Consider the following 16438-nt stretch of genomic DNA (forward strand, 5'->3'; position numbering starts at 1 on the left):
GGTCATGGGGAGTGTGCAGGCTGTGGTGGGGAGCAATAGTAGGGGGACATGGGGGGCATGTAAAGCACTGGGGGAGGGGGACACAAGGGTTAAGGGGCGGATAGGGGCAAGATGTATGGGGGGCTGCAGTGAGGGGGGGAGTAGTGGACCCTGGCAGGTGGGAGACGGGTTTAGGAAGGCTGAGGGTCACAGGAAGGATGTGGGGACATGGGGAGGGTGTAAGGGAGCCCTGGGCGGGCTGCAAAGGAATGGAGTCTGCCGGAGGGATGTGGGGGAGCACTGAAGGGCAGGAGGGAAGGATGAGGGGCAAGCAAAGAGGGAGCAGCACTAGAGGAAAACAGGAGAAGGTTGATGGAATAAGATGGGGAGGGTTGGAAAACTAGGGCACTGGAGGTGGGGGAGGTAGGGGAAGATTCCAGAGGGGCCATATAGGGAGCAGGGGCTGGAAGAGGCTCTGGGAGCTGTGCCAAGGTGCACAGGAAGATTGGGATGCTCAAAGAGATGCTGGGGGCCCAGAAGGTTAAGGGGTGATGAAGCCTCCGGGAGCCCTGGTATGAGGAGGAGGGTTGTGAGACTGTGTGTGGATCAGGGGTGTTGCTGTCAGGCAAAGGATAGAAACGGAGACAGTGGCAGATGGACAGAGGGCTCGGTTGTTTGCAGGGAGCTCCTCTCTACGAGTGTTGTTTAATTCTGGCACTGAACTTGGCTGGCTGGTAGGCTGTATGGGGTTTTTTGTCTGTTTTGAGGCTAGAGAAATGCTGCTTTCCAGCTACATAACCACCCATTATGGTGGGCAAGTAACAGGGTATTAGAGCTGGACAGCAAAACAAGGCCGCTTGTCACTTGTGTGGCTTCCCTGCTGTCCCCTGCAGCCTTCAGAGAGATTCCTGTCTCCGTGCATGTTCCTGGCTGCCTCCCATGTAGCAGGAGGCTTCTGTGCATGTTTGCGTCTGTGCCCGTTTTGGTGGGGGACTACAGCTTGTTTTTGCTGTAGCCTCTGATCACTCTGTGAAAGGTTCAGAGCAATTCTCCTCTCTTTCCTCACGGGCTTTCGCCTCTGAAGTCAAATAAAACCTTTTCCCTTTTCCTGCATGTTTTGGAATGTGTTCAGCATTTGTTAAGGTAGTGATGTGGGCTCTTTTAGACCATTTCAATGCATCGAGTGTCTAGTGAGGACAGGGATTTTTTTTTCTTTCTTTCTTTTTCCTCCAAAATCTGAGTGATAGGTTTGTAACCCACAGCCATGACTGTGCCAAGGCTCGGACTTAGCCAGAGTCTTCAGTGCAGTGTGGTGAGGAGCCCGGACGGGAACTTTGAGAGCAGTGAAACAGCCTCATTTCTATGGACCATCCTCGGCGTTCCCAGTGCTGCAGACAACCGGTCACTGCGGTACCCAGGAGATTAGAATACAGGGGAGACTGGTGCCGTGCACCCTAAAATGCCTACTTTAAACTTGAAGAACAGCTGTGGGAAGTATCAGTGCTGTGCACAGTGACCTAGACACAAGAAAACTATGTGTCCAAGCTGTCCTTAGAACTTAATGTTTCCCCCCAAAAAGCCCGTCAGTTTGTGGGCAAGCTGAGGTCTGTAGAGACCCCAGGTGCTGTTTTAAACACAAAATAAGTAGCTTTAAAATGCTAAGTTGAGGTGATGTGCTTGTAGTCTTCATTACATGGTAGCAGGGTGACGTTGCCATTACGCACTCCTGACCTCCCTAATTTCCTGTGTGATAAGTTTTAGTGCTTTTTTTTTTTTTTGGCCTTTTTTAATGAGGGGCTGACAAACATCCACTGTGCATTTATTGTCAGGGAAGGCATAACCCACGCTTCTAAGCGGCTGCCTTGTAATGGCCTTTTTATGCACAGGTAAAGGGTGGGATAATCTAGTGCAGTAATTCCTACAAGGAATTACTCCCTGGGCACTTGGGAGGCCGTTCTGGGTACGGGCTGGATCTGTTCCATAAATTTCAGGTGGCAGAAAAGTGCCCTGTAATGGAGGAAAAAAACTACTGTAAAGATTAGAGATTATTCCCTGAGTACGGGGGAGAGACTAGATGGGAGATGGAAGCTGGGAGGAAATGAAAGCAGTCTGATATTTTAAGGGTCCTTTGTGGACATTTTGGTAACTGCTAAGTTAGATCTAAACTCCAAGAGCAGTAACTTCTCCTTTACTGACTCCCCCCAAGGGGATTTACTTAACCCTAGCAGACAGGAAGAGGTATCTGCTAAATTCACACGTTCCCCACCTGCGCTGCTGTCAACACGCAGCGAGTGCTAAAAGCTGGAGGCTCCTCTGCTGCTCGCTGGCTGTTCGGTGCATTATATTTAGCAGAATGACCCCAAACAGAATCTGCAAGTTGGGATTTGCCTAGGACATTTCACTAACAGGTTGCAGTAAAAAAAGCAGATGGTAATTTCTCAAAGCTTTCCATACTTGGTGTTCTCTAGTTAGGGTTTGGAGCATCTTTGGCTCCCTAAAGCTTGATTTAACCTGCTTTTAGTGTAGACACAGTTGCCTTGATGAAAACCATTAGCGTAGATGAAGAGTTTCTGTTTTTACTGTAGTGTTCTGTGCGTTTAACTTGAATGGCAGATCCTCTTGGGTGAGGGATTTGCACCATTTCGTCTGCTTGCCTGTAATCCACGAGAGGAAGAGTTACAGCTGTGAGGAAGTAGCAGTTTCTCCTGAATGTTAAGAGTGATGGTGAAATATTAATACTCCCAGCTGAGTCACCAGCCAGACCGGATTGGCACTCTGGCTTCCAAAACTGTTTTCAGAGTTGTAAAGCTACACGAACTTCTCTAGGCTGGATTCCCAAGGAAACGAGGCTTCTGTGATGTTACCTCTGTGCATTTCCTGCTGGGGCATCTCTTAAACAAATCAGATGGGGCAGAAATCTAAAAGTTAAATTTCTGTAAGTTTCCTGAAAGTAAGTACCCTGGGAGAAGAGGAAATTACCCTTGGGATATGCTCATAGGAATCCCAATTTCATCAACGTTACCCCAAAACCAGCTTCTCGGGGGCACACTGGAGGGGGTGCACAGCTGGAGTATTTCAAGCAGTGATAAAGGGCCACAATAATTGGAGCTGTTTGGGGTTTGTTTAGTGTGAGAATTAGCTATTTTGTGTCCTCTTGCTGTTGAGGAAATAGTAGGAAACTGATATACCTGGTGAGGGATGAGTCGCTGTGGAGCTGGCGTTGCACTTGCCTGTCTCTTGGCACGTTGGGCTCTGCTCCGAGTGCGGCTGCGTCTCCCCAGGAAAATCTGCCTGCTCTGAGAATATGAGATGTCACAAATGGATCAGAACCATCTCTTGAGCGTGTTCAAAAATGGTTGTTTATTGAGCGAGGATAGGCAGATGTTTGAGGAATTGATATTTTGTCCCTGTTGTAACTGAATCCTTTTTGCTCCCAGGTGATGTTGGAAACTACTATTATGGCCAGGGACATCCGATGAAACCCCACAGGATCCGCATGACCCACAACCTCCTACTGAACTATGGCCTCTACAGGAAGATGGAAATATATGTAAGTACAGGGCCTGCTCATAAAGAAAAGTGTGCAGGGAAGGTCTTCACTGCCTGTAAGGTTTTAGCTCACATGCTTCAGAATGTCACGTCCTTTCTTGACAAGCCCAAAAAGAGGTAGGGAGAAAATAATTGAGTTGATATATTTCTGCCTTTTTTTTTCTGCTTTCTTGTAGTGAGATGGACTTTGCTTCACGTAAGTGATAGAAACTGGAAAATTGTTTTCCTCCATGTAAATTAAATATTTTTCTCTACCTACATAGGTAAAAAGCCCCAGTCTCCAGTAAATCTTGCTTCTGAAAATTATTCTTATCTCAAATGCTGCCCTTCTGAGTTTTCTGCTATTCCTGAGAGTAATTCTGAGACTGGGGATAGGAATTAGGGAAAGAGAAGAAATATGTTTCAAAACAAACCTTGCTTTCTTTTGTCCTTGCAGCGTCCTCACAAGGCTAATGCAGAAGAAATGACCAAGTACCACAGTGATGACTACATAAAATTTCTGAGATCTATTCGCCCAGATAACATGTCTGAGTACAGCAAGCAGATGCAAAGATGTAAGCGCCGTGCAACCTCTAACCTCTTATGTCTGTTGAAGAGCTAAGAGTCTCTTTGCAACTTTATTATTATAGACCTTTTTTATAGCCTCTTTGCAAATCTGTGGCAGTTACTGCAGAGCAGACTAGGTTGCTAGTAGTATAAACAAACGTGGGGAGGCTCAAAGTTCATTTAAAGAGTATTTTGATCATGCACTCTGTATTTTTGAGCAGAAAACGGTTGTTAGCCCATGGAGTTCCTTTATGTGAAGTGAGTGGAATTTCCAAATTGGAAGAATTATGAGTCTTGGATTTGAAGCAAATGCATTTGAAAATCTGGTATAAGCCAAAAGGAGCAGGATATTTAGGCACAAGCACATAGGAGGAATGGATAATAAGATTCATGAGTAATATGTGTCAGAAGACTTCCTACAGAAAATACCATACCTTAATGTACCAAAGTACATATTTACACAACTGAACTGTTTACCCCTGAAGCTGATATGGCTCATAAACACCCACTCTTCTCTCTCTGTTAGTCAATATTTTCTGCACTGTACTTTCACAGAAATTAAAATTTGCCTCCTTTAAAAGAAGGAGGCAAAATATGAAAACTAATCATAATGTACAGGAGATGGGGCAGTGATCCCCCTTTGACAGTCCCTGTTGACTAAGCAGGTACTGCTGGAGCAGAACCAAGCTCTGTAAACACGGTCTCAATGAGGAACAGTTGCATTCCTGCTGCGGATGAGTATCAACGTGACATGTGTGACACAGCTCTCCTGAGGGCACTTCTTTTCTTGCTCGTTTCCCACTGCCATGGACTGCTCCCTGGCCCTCTGGCTGGCACATCCCAGTGGATAGTGGCCCTCTGGGTGGCATGTCCCGGTGGATAGTGTCCCGGTAGGTGGCGTCCCTCCCTCGCCTGTGCTCCGGACAGGGCCACGATGAGGCACCTTGCAAAGCACAGGGAGGTCAGGAGCATCTTCCCTAAAGCAGCAGCAGGGAAAAAAAGCATTTTACTCATTTGGAAATCCAAGGTTGATTGCATTAACTTATTCTATACGTAGAACATTTCGTTTGAAAGGTTTCAGAGCTTATCTGCTTGACTCTTAAATTGGGTTGGTCGTACAGGTTTTAAACGTAAATTTGTGGTTTTCTCTTGCTAACTCTTTTGTGTTCTTTTCAAGTCAATGTTGGGGAAGACTGCCCTGTGTTTGATGGGTTGTTTGAATTTTGTCAGCTCTCTGCTGGAGGCTCAGTTGGTAAGCTCGCAAGTCACACATGCTTTTCTTGAGCAGTTGTACGTGATATATCTGTGTCTAGGAGTAAAATTTATTGGTAGTAGTGGGGAACTCACTGAAGCCCCGTGGTCCTATTTCAGATTTTCTTTAAAACTAGATCCATATTTCTTCTCATGTGGGAAAGATTTAACAAACACAGAGGAATCCATCAATACTCAAAACCATCTCCAGTAGTCAAAGCTAATTCAGTGAATGCATGAAGAAATCTCAGGGTGATATAACAGCATCACAAGTGGTTATTTAAAAACAAGAACAGCAACAAGGGTTTAATACAAAACCATATGAGCTTCACAGGAAAGATCTCTTCCTTGTCTGTGAAAAGCCCTGTTCCAAGTTATTGTAATATGGAAAGGAAAGCTACCTTTTTCTGTTGTTTTAACAAAGAGATGGGTGGCAAAATGACATGACACGAGGCAGAATATGACTTGAAAGGTTCAGTAAGCTCTCTGAAAGCTGGAACGTCTAAAACGCTTTCACTGTTTTCAGATACTTTGTTGCAGGAAGACAAAATATTGCAGAACTGTATTACTGTACAGAGGCGTGAAAACTTTGTGGCTGCTACTCCCACAGTGACATCGAGATCTTTATTTCCTGTAACACATCTCAGCAGTTAAACAAGTACTGACTACAGCACTTTGTGAAATAGTTACGGTCTCTGGTCCCAAGGCTGTAGATTTCACAGAAAATACCTTTTTTTTTTGATCCTGGGAGACTTGCAGAATTGCAGAAACATTGTGAAGGAGGTGGGGGAGGAGGAGAATTTCCTTTGCCTAAATGCATATTGGGGAAGGGCCTAAAAATATGCTAGATAAAACTTTTCATTAGGGTGTTTTTTGTTTGTTTTGTTTTTCCTGGGGCAATGAGAAAAGCAGACCGCCCTCATCTGTGACCAAGCTAGAGACCTGTGGGCTTGTTTTTGCGGGTTATTTGCTCAGAGGCACAAGTGGGAAGTGGTCAAAGGTTTGTGCAGGCAAAATAGAGGCTGAATCTCCTTTCCCTTGCTTTTTAGTTAGCCAAGACATTGAGTGTTTAAAACTTTGCATTTTCGCTTTGTAAAATACCCCAGTGCACACACCCTTAAGCAATGATGTGACCACAGAGGACTTTTGTTTTGCCCCTCAGTGTCAGTTGTGAGTCCTTTGCCCTCATGATAACATTTTATAATTCTTCTTCCAGCCAGTGCTGTGAAGCTGAACAAGCAACAGACGGATATTGCTGTGAATTGGGCAGGAGGCCTTCACCATGCGAAGAAGTCGGAGGCTTCTGGCTTCTGCTATGTCAACGACATTGTCTTGGCTATCTTGGAGCTCCTCAAGTACGTGCAGCACTACATGCCCCTGCAGAATTTGTTCATTCTGCTGCACTTCCTCCAAGTTGTTAGCATGTTTTTTTTGCAGCCTGCTCCTTTTTGTTGCCTTTGTAGCTGTGTGTTTTCTAGGGAGGATTTAATGGCATATCTTTTAGGATGCAGTCCTCTCTCTCTAGAAGGGATCTCACTAATGTAGCATAGTGCAGTAGGCAAGAGGTTTGGTGATTGTTCTTAGACCACTCTTCCTCCCTGCAAAAAGGGAGCGTGACTGTGAGATGTGTCTGTTGGTTACTGCTCTGACAGCTTTTTGCCCGAGGCAAACGTCAGCAGGAGGCTTCAATGTAAAACACAGGGCTTATTGGTTGAATGTGAATGAACCGAGCTGAATCGGCCTTCGAAGATTAGAGGCAGCAGTAAAAGCCGCTTTGTTTTCCTGGTGATTCTGGCCTGCTGCTGGGTGCAGCATGTGGCCGCTGTGTCTCTGGTGGCACTGCTGGCTGCTCGTGCAGCCTGGCCATTAGCCCCACGTTACTGCTCTCCCCCTGTTTGCTTTGCTGGCGAGAGCAGTTTCTACGCTGAAGAAGAGCAGCATTTTGATTCCCTTCTCATCCTAGGTATCATCAGAGAGTGCTGTATATTGACATTGATATTCACCATGGAGATGGCGTGGAGGAAGCCTTTTATACCACAGACCGTGTCATGACCGTGTCCTTTCACAAGTACGGCGAATACTTCCCAGGAACGGGGGACCTGAGGGTGAGAATGAAGACTTAACAGAAAATTCCCTTGATATTTTGTTGCTCCCAGCTCTTGGCTGTCATGCTAATTGAACAAAAATCTTTTCTCCTCTGCGTTTTCCTGCCTTAAATGTATGCTCTCAAAACAGCATCCTTTTCCTGAAAAGGAAGTGTATATGTTAGGCAGCTGGCTTGCGTCCTGGAGTGGTGCTGTGATTGTGTATAGCCTGTGCAGTAAAGAAATCAAGAATTGAATAGCTGTCATTTGTCAGACTTCTGGTGGGATTATGCTCAGAAAAGTCACTCAGAAGATACCATCTGAGTCATCTGTAGCTACTTGCAAACAGTAATTGGTCAATCAGGGAGTGCTTTTTTGTGTGTTGGTTTATCTTGTTGGCAGTTCCTCCTGTGAGTCATTTCTGTGCTTTAAGAAATCATGGGGTTTTACCTGTGGCACTCTTTCGAGTTAGGTATAGGTGTGGTTCACTCTGATTTCTGCTGTTGCCAGAATGCTGTTCTCAGGGGGTGAAAGGTCCATTACTCAATTTACACCCTTTTTAGTGTAACATGGAATCACATTCCTCTGATCTAATTTGCTTGTTTTTCACTAGTGAGTGATGACCTGGTGAGGAAATGATTATGGTGTAAGCTGAATGCTGGAGTGCTTGTTTCATTCCCTTTTGTAAGTGTAATCCTACAATACTCTCAGATTTTTGATGCCTAGGTAGGGAGCTAAATAGTGAGGGCCAAGGGTACCTGCTTACGCCACGTTGCTGTGATTTTTACCATGGCTCTGCTGGAGTCAACTGAGTCTTGTCCTTTTATGCCAAGGAAGCATTTGTCTCGGTTTGGAGCCTAGCTTGGATTAGGGTAACACTGACAGAATTTCACACTTCCCTTCCTAAGTTGGCACCTGATTTAGGTGTTGCAGTTGCTTCTTGGGTGACCTTGTGGTCTCTCCTGTCTTTCACTCTTAACAGGATATCGGTGCAGGCAAAGGCAAGTACTACGCTGTCAACTATCCCCTCCGGGATGGAATCGACGATGAGTCGTATGAGGCAATATTCAAGCCAGTAAGTGTCTTTGCTGGGTGATTCTTTATGGGGTGATACTTGGCTGTCTTGGTGGCTCAGCGAGATTGTCCCCTGTTACAAGGTTCTTCAGGGTTGTATTCCTGCCTAACAATTGCACCCTGTCATCTGAAGGTTTCTATTTGTAAGAGCCCCAGTGTTACCAGCATAAGAGAGCTAACAGCTGTGAGAACACTAGGGATGTCTTCATGTCGCTTGCTGACATGGACATTGCTGTGTTGTTGTGACACTGTCCTGTGGAGAGTGTCTAACAACGACTTTCTTGTTTAGGTGATATCTAAAGTGATGGAGACGTTCCAGCCTAGTGCAGTTGTCTTGCAGTGCGGATCAGATTCCCTGTCAGGAGACAGGCTGGGATGTTTTAACCTGACCATCAAGGGTAAGGCTACGGTGTTGCCACCAAAATAGCCAGGCCAGGTCTGTGGCCTTGAAAGGCTGGAGCTGCAGAGTGCCCGTGTTAAACTAGCATCACTAGTAGGGTTAGATTGTAGTGAAAGTTCTTTTCATCCTTATCCTATGAGTTTATGACCGTTTTTTCCCCCTGCCTTTGCTGTAGGTCATGCCAAGTGTGTGGAGTTTGTAAAAAGTTTTAATTTGCCGATGCTGATGCTGGGAGGAGGCGGCTATACAATCCGCAACGTGGCCAGATGCTGGACCTACGAGACTGCTGTGGCCTTGGACACTGAAATTCCAAACGGTAATTCTCCCTGGAGCCTTTGAAGCAAGAGTGAGAAAATGACTATCTAGTAAAAGAGCTCAGGAAAGGATGTTGCTGTGGAAGGTGCAACAGCACTGAGATATTTCACCAGCTCTTAATTATTACTGTGGGAGAGATTTTAGAAAACCGAACTTGGAAGTTTTATAGTAGCTGTTCTCGTTTACATTTTAGTACTGTAGCTATCACCCCCAGGGAAGAAAGTATCCAGCAGTCTTGCTGTCTTACTGAAGTGAGATGGCCTTCTACTGGAAACTTCTGTGCATGCTAATAGTGTTTGCCTGCCAAGTGAGCTTTGACCTCACTGTTGCCAAGTTACTTGCTTTGATCTGAGTTTTGCCTGTGAGATCTTCAGCTCCTGCCTCTAGGGTAATGCACTTGTGTCTTTAGGTTGCACTGAAGTGCAGGGTGTCTGTGGCGGTTCACTACCGATTCAGGGGCGATTTGGTGTTTGCTCTATTTTGACTTTTTACAGAACTTCCGTATAATGACTATTTCGAGTACTTCGGGCCGGACTTCAAACTCCACATCAGTCCCTCAAACATGACCAACCAGAATACAAATGAGTACCTTGAAAAGATCAAGTAAGTGTTAGCTGCTTTTAGCAAGGTTGGCATCTTCTGCTGGGAGCTTCACAGCTGTGGATGGCTCCTTGCTCATGGAGATGTGCCTTTCTTGGCTGGATCTAGGCAACGTCTCTTTGAGAATTTGCGCATGCTGCCTCATGCCCCTGGCGTCCAGATGCAGCCAATTCCTGAGGATGCTGTTCAGGAAGACAGTGGAGATGAAGAGGAAGAAGATCCTGAGAAACGCATTTCAAGTATGTGCTTGCCCAGGGGATGGTTGCGTTGCCTTGCTGGGAAACATGCTGTTCAGAGCCTGTGGGTGCCAAAGATGAATGGGATTGAGGATTAGGAAACTGGAGAGTCCAGGAGACTGACAGGCTTGATTCCAGAAGTTGCCTTCCAGAGTAAAAAAAACATGGTTTATATCCAGATTGGCCATTTACACCTGGCAGTCAGACTTTCTCAAGTGTGAGGTCGGTTATCCTGCTTATACTGTCCATTCTAAACATTGCCCTGGGCCTTATCCAAGTTGCCTGTGTGATTTTTGAGCATAAGCAGTGAAGAGTGATCAGGTAGAAAGATGAAATGTTTTTACTGTGGTGCTGGAACAGTCACTTGTGCCCTTTGTCCTCAGTCCGCAATTCTGATAAGAGAATATCCTGTGACGAAGAATTCTCTGACTCTGAAGATGAAGGGGAAGGAGGCCGCAAAAATGTTGCCAACTTCAAGAAAGCTAAACGTGTGAAAACTGAAGAGGAAAAGGAGGAAGAGGAGAAGAAAGGAGGTAAGCATGAGAGCTAGGCCTGGAAGTCTTCCTAGCTTTAGGGGATGTTCTGGCATGCATATATCCTTGGTTTGCTCTTTTTCCCCCATGGCTTGGGATGTTTATCCTTTTTGAAGGACTGAGGGGAACTCTTTCTTTCTGATTCTTAATTTGGACTTAACAAAGTCAGTTCTAGTCTATCATCCTCTCTCCATTTTCATGTCCTATGTCCCTGCAGGCTATTTTCTTACTGTTGTACTACGTGTCTTTTTTTTTGTCTTTTTTTTTTTTTTTCAGATGAGAAAGAAGAGGAAAAAGCAAAAGAAGAGAAAGCAGAACCCAAAGGGTGAGCCCATATCCTGACATGGCAATTAGTAGCTATATTTCCTTATGTATCTGCCTGTGCCTTTGTTGGGATGTTGCCTAACTTGAGGGGATGGAGGCAAGAGACGGTAGTTTGGCTTTGTCGTCACTTTGAGTTGTAGAAGAGGCAACTGATAAAGCACTGCAAGAGCCCTCAAGGAGAAGGGCTTCATTATGGGCATTCATTCAGTAACATTTTGCATGTCAATGATGTGCAAGTTTCGGGTGAAGCTTGACATGGTAAGTGTTTTTAGGATAGACCATCTAGGCAGCATTGTTTATGTTGTGCCTCTAGCCTGTTGTTAAAGCTTTGGCAAAGCCCAAGCCCCTCCTGTTTGTCTAAAGCTAACTCTCCCCTGCTTGCTTTCACAGAGTGAAGGAAGAGACTAAATCTGCCTGAGATGGCTGCAGCTGGACAGTACCTATCAGTGCATAGTTGTCCTAGGTTAGCTTCTCTGGTTGCCTCCCATTCCACAGGATTTATATTTTATATATGTTTCTGTATATATTTCTATATAAATATATAAATGACTTGAGAACTGTAAATTATTCCTTGCTGCACTCCGCTGGGAGCAGATAGGGAGGATTCTGTGGAGCAGGCAGACCTGCACTGTCCAGAATTGGTGACTGGAGAGTTTCACTCTTGCCTTCCACTGCCTCCTTGGTGTGTCTTTAAAAAATCACTTCCTTTCTTTACTCTCTCCTCTGAAATAACCACCCTTGAAAAAGAATAATTTAAGTAGAAGTAGTGTCTCCATTTCAGGTTAGGTGGAAAGATGGCCATGAATTTTCTTGTTTGTTTGTGTGGTGGGAGATAGGAATTCCCAAATGAAGCCTGTGAGAGACTGACAATTCCTTTGGTCTTCAGTCTGATTCCACCGTGGCAAGTAACTGCAAGCTGGTGCCACTTCTCAGGGTCAAATAGTGCAGTTCTTGAATAGAGTTGGCTACCTCCCTGCAGCAAACTTGTGGAAAGAGATGAAGCAGCTTAAAAGCACATCTGAAAAGCGCTTTAGTAAATTAGCCCAAGAGCCCTCCAGGTGCAGATCTGGAACAAAACATGAAAATCACCCTAATGTGGTTTTCCTAATTTTCCATGATCTTGCAGATCCAGTTAGTGTGGCAGCATTATGCATTTAAACAGAAGGGATTAATTTTTTATGTATATTTTTTTTTTCCCTGTACCAGTGCCCCTCTTCGCAGGGGGGGAAGTGAGTTACTGCCCATTTGGCCTCCAACTTTGCTTTCCCTGCTTGTTCTGCCCTTGGCTACACTGCTCTAATGTGCTTTCTTAGTCCTGATCTGTGTCCTAGGCTAAAACCACTGCAGAAATTCCCAAGTCAGCTAAAGGCCAGACCGAGCAGAGCCCAGCTGAAACTTCCTGTTGATGTGTGTCACTAAATGAAAAATTCTCATCAAGTGAAGTACGAATGTTTTCAAATTGAACATTTTCCCTTTCTCTCTCGCTGTCAAGGCCAGTAAACATGCAGAACCTTTTTATCTGCAGCCTGAGCTGTTATCTTTACAAGGGAACAGAAGATGGGGCTCTGTGCATTTTTATAACTACTCCTCTTCCTACTCCCACACATTATCTCACCCCCAGAGGTTTTTTGTGACCAGAACTGGCCTTTTTTCTTGCATCTCTCTTTTTACAGCTGATTGCTAGGTGAGCTTTCTGTGAAGTGCTTTGCTGAGCTCCAGCTTTGCAGAAGTTTTGCAGGCAGTTTTGACTCGCTGCTCTCCTTTCTCAGGGGGATTCCTCTGTCTACAAGAGGATCTGTACCTCCCACGGAGCGCTGCTGATGGTTTCAACTCTAAAAATGCTGCTAACTTAACACAGGTTATTTTTTAAATGTTTTATTTTTTTAAATACTTTCTTCCCCTTTGCCACCGTGAGTTTTTTAGTCTCTTTGAATCCGAGTGACACGTCACTCCCTCTCTTCAGTGTTTGTATGTGAAGCGAGAGAGATCAGTGTATCTTTGTGTCTGGGGGGGGGAACATATTGTGGTTTTTTAAAGATGCTTTTATTTTGACTTTTGAGAATCTTTGTAATAAAACTGGTACATTTCTATGGTTGGTGTGAGTTTGTACTGATTTCTACTGAAAGGAAACATCAGCTTAGAGTGGGAGTCCCGGTTGCTTTCAGTCATTGATGGTTCCTTTTGTAGACTTTTTTTCCCTCCACTTGATTAAAAAAAAAAAAAAAAAAAAAAAAAGCCTTAAATTTCTCCGTATTACCCTTCTCTGTGGGAAAGGTAAGTGGAAATGCCGTGGGTTTGGTTTGCTCACACCTCTTCCCTTAAGGATCACAGGATCAAACTTTCCTCCTTCACATCCAGCAGTAGTGCTGATGCTCCTGGGTTTGTGGTTTGCACGGCTTTGTGCAGCTGCCTCTTGCTGTGGAAGCAATGTTAATCTGGAAAAGGAATAATTAGTTATGGGATGGGAACAGTTTTAGGTGAATTTAAGCCCTTTTTATGTGGTATTGAAGTGAAAAGAGTATTAACTGAAAGAAGGAGCAGGTTACTGTTGCTGTGCTGGAAGTGAGTGCTGATCCTGAGCTGAAATGCACATTGAAGGTTCACAGGCCCAATCTTCTGTTGCTGCTGTTAAAGAAAAGCCCGGCACGCCACAGTTGCCTTCCATCACTGCACTAACCCTCCAGCGCCCTTCCTTGTTCTCCTTCGCACAGCAAACAATGAAAATCCCCCTTTCTTTCACCACGCGGAAGCGTAGCATTCCCGTTTACCCCGTGCTCCCGCAGTCCTTCTCGGCGCCGCAGCGTTTCTAAAATGGCTGCCGCGAGGCTGCTCGGGAGCGAATCCCGCCGCTCCCGCGCGCGGATGCGCGGAGCCGCCGGCACCCGGACCTTTGGAACGCGCCGGGGCAAAGACCGGCCCTGCACCTTCCATCACCACCTTGGCATGCAAGGCGTGAAACGAGGAGCCGGGCTGCTTCCCTCTCCCTCCAGGGTCTTTTTTCCCTGCTCCGGGGCCGCGGTGCTGCTGCTGGGCCCAGCTTTTCCCTGCCCGCTCCAAGAGCTGAGGCGGGTGATCCATGAGGGAATGGGAAGTAGGCCACCCCCTGAAAGGGGCTGTGAGCTCAGGCTCGTCAATGAGCCAGTAGCAAGAGCTCTCAATGAGGCTGTAACCTTCATGCTGGAGCTGGTGCTCCCCGTTTATGGGGTCCCCATCTTCCTTTGCCTACATTTTTTCCCCCTTGGACATGAATCTTCCCTCCCTATGCTTACAAAGATATAAATACCATAATTACAATCCAGTTTCTCTCTGTAAGAGAGAAAAACAGATTTGAGGCCGAGGCTTTTTCATGAAGAAATTAAGCATCTAAAACAAATAAATAGTCCCCCACCACCCTGAGAACTGGAACCTCCATGAACTCCCTGAAGCCTTTGGGGTGCAGAGCAGCCTCCTCTTCTCCCCCCCAGCAGAAATTTGGGCAAGTTTCTAAGAAAACTGCCCTGCAGAGCAGCTAGATCAACAGGGCTCGTAGGCAGCGGCAAGAGGCTCGTGTGAGAAAGTCCTTTGTGGCTGGGGCTCTACAGCTGCTGCAAGTCAATTAAGTGGGAGCAGAGCTGGAGCTGCAGTGATTAAATGCAGCAGCTGGTGAACTAAATCAGCAACTGCTCTGGGCCCTGCTTCAGCATCCGGGACAAGAAGGACTCGCGCGCACCTATAAAGGGGTCACCATTTATTCCTTTCAAATGTTACAATAAAACCCATACAGCTTTTTTTTTTTCTTTTAGAAGTTAGAAAATTGGAAATCAAGTGTTTTGGCCATTAAAAAATTATTTACAGAGAAAAAACAACATTGCTTCACATTGTACAGCTGGCACACCCTCTTCCCCCCACCCCAAAAGTTATCCCTCAGAAGCAGAATTAAACACAGCGGACTTACAAGCTTTATGGGTTTAAGCCAATAGTAAGACATTATAAAAAACCTAACCAGATTAGCTTTTAAACCATTGGTTTCTATAAAAAGCACAAAATACTTTAAATGAAGTCAGAACCAGGAATGTGAACTGAGAAAAGGAATCCACTGAACAGTCACTGGCTTGTGCTGGGCTTCAAGGGCTGCTTGACCACGCGGGGCACAGTCCTGATGCCAGCAGAGATACCAGAGCACGATGTAAAAATCTGGGTTCTTAGAAACTGTAAATTCCAGTTATGTCCAGGATAGTCTTCCTCCACAGTTTTAAAGGATTCAGGTAAAATTACCCCAAGTGGTGGCGGTGGTGGAATCCAGATCCATTTTCTAAGGGGAGAAGGGACAAAATAACTCAGGAGGGGCAGTTTTAGAGCGTGCTTGTCAGGTCTATGCTGAAGACATAAGGTGGGTGGGCAAGGCGGCGAGGCTGGGGCCTTACTAGGATGGAGAGGATGGCTCAAGAGTCTGGAGTTAGGAGCAGCCCAAGCGGCTTCTACTCCTCCTGCTGCTGCTTGGCCGCTGCCGGCTCCGCTGCCCCCGGGTTCGAGGGCTCCTCGGCCTTGGCCGCGTCCCCCGCGGGCTGCTGCTGTTGCTCCTGCTCCTCCGCGGCATCCCCGTCTCCGGCCTCCTGCCCCTCGGCTTCCTGCTGCCCAGCGGCAGCGCCGCCGCTCACGCCCTTCTCCTCCGCGCTCCCCTCTGCCCGGGGGGCCGCGGGCTCCGCGGGGCTCTCCTCGCCCTGGGCGCCCGCCTGGTCTGGCTCCTCGCCAGGGGAGGACGCGGACGAGTCCCCGGCTTCTCTCTTGTTCTTCCTGAACGAGATGCCGCTCAGCTTGAAGGACTTCTTGAACGAGAACTTCTTCTTCTTCTTGGCGTCCTTGGGGGCCGCAGCGCCGTCCGCCTTGGCCTCCTCGGCGCTGGTGCCGGCGGGCGCGGGCTCGATGGCGTCCCCCCCGCCCCCCCCGCCCGTGCTTTCCTGCACGGGGGGCTCTGCGGCGCCGTTGCCGTTCGGGGGCGCAGCCTCGACGGCCGCCTTGGGCGTCATGTCCCCATTGAGCCGCACGTGGCCGTTCTCCTGTGGGGAGCCCAGCACCGCGTTAGGCACCGAAATCCAGCCCCCCCCACCGCAAAAACAGCCCCCCAACCTGCCCCCCCACCCTTCTGCAGCAAGGGAGGATGGGGAGAGGAGCCCCCGCCTGCGCACAGGGCAGCGCCGGGGAGCACCGGACGGACCGGGGGCTGCACGAGGGAACCGCACCGGGCTGCACGAGGCGGGGGTGGGCAGGCCCCGGGGACGGCGGCGCCACCGCGCTCGGAGCCGCCACCGCGCTCGGAGCCGCCCCCGCCGTTACCGCCGCCCTTTACCCCCCGCGCGTCCCCCTGCCCTCGGTGCCTACCTGCCCGTTGGCCTTGGCGGGCTCGGCGGGCTGGGCGCTGCCGTCGCCGCGGGCCGCTTTGGAGCCCTGGCTGCCCATGGTGCGGCCCGTGGGCGCGGAGCGCGCGGCCCCGGCGCAGCGCTCGGCGGGGCGGGCGGCGAGAAGCGGCGGGCAGAGCCCCCCGCCCGCAACGTTATAAGGCGTGGGGCG

General features: G+C 47.6%; 2 protein-coding genes across 2 annotated transcripts; one reads left to right on the forward strand and one right to left on the reverse strand.

The window, feature by feature from the left end:
* Positions 1–3389: 3389 nt before the first annotated feature.
* Positions 3390–12872, forward strand: HDAC1 (histone deacetylase 1). Its single transcript, XM_026043381.1, has 13 exons — positions 3390–3529; positions 3965–4082; positions 5252–5326; positions 6542–6680; positions 7289–7430; positions 8392–8484; positions 8773–8881; positions 9059–9199; positions 9693–9801; positions 9907–10037; positions 10418–10567; positions 10844–10892; positions 11282–12872. The coding sequence occupies exons 1-13, from the start codon at positions 3455–3457 to the stop codon at positions 11307–11309; spliced, it is 1359 nt and encodes a 452-aa protein (XP_025899166.1). The 5' UTR covers positions 3390–3454; the 3' UTR covers positions 11310–12872.
* Positions 12873–14803: 1931 nt separating this feature from the next.
* On the reverse strand, positions 14804–16333 carry MARCKSL1 (MARCKS like 1). Its single transcript, XM_026043406.1, has 2 exons — positions 16250–16333; positions 14804–15927 (listed from the first exon to the last, which is right to left on the reverse strand). Exons 1-2 carry the CDS (start codon positions 16325–16327, stop codon positions 15349–15351), a joined length of 657 nt encoding a protein of 218 aa, XP_025899191.1. The 5' UTR covers positions 16328–16333; the 3' UTR covers positions 14804–15348.
* Positions 16334–16438: the final 105 nt, after the last annotated feature.

The sequence above is a fragment of the Nothoprocta perdicaria genome, unplaced genomic scaffold (genome assembly GCF_003342845.1).
Source record: "Nothoprocta perdicaria isolate Ctin4 unplaced genomic scaffold, notPer1 scaffold_33, whole genome shotgun sequence".
NCBI lineage: Eukaryota > Metazoa > Chordata > Aves > Tinamiformes > Tinamidae > Nothoprocta > Nothoprocta perdicaria.

Bases quoted from the DNA above. Each gene is read 5' to 3' on its own strand.
- HDAC1 (XM_026043381.1), top strand. From the start codon at position 3,455: ATGAAACCCCACAGGATCCGCATGACCCACAACCTCCTACTGAACTAT. The intron at 9,200-9,692 runs GTAATTCTCCCT...GACTTTTTACAG, and splicing joins GGACACTGAAATTCCAAACG to AACTTCCGTATAATGACTAT. The intron at 9,802-9,906 runs GTAAGTGTTAGC...GGCTGGATCTAG, and splicing joins GAGTACCTTGAAAAGATCAA to GCAACGTCTCTTTGAGAATT.
- MARCKSL1 (XM_026043406.1), bottom strand. From the start codon at position 16,327: ATGGGCAGCCAGGGCTCCAAAGCGGCCCGCGGCGACGGCAGCGCCCAG. The intron at 15,928-16,249 runs GTAGGCACCGAG...GGCTCCCCACAG, and splicing joins CCGCCAAGGCCAACGGGCAG to GAGAACGGCCACGTGCGGCT.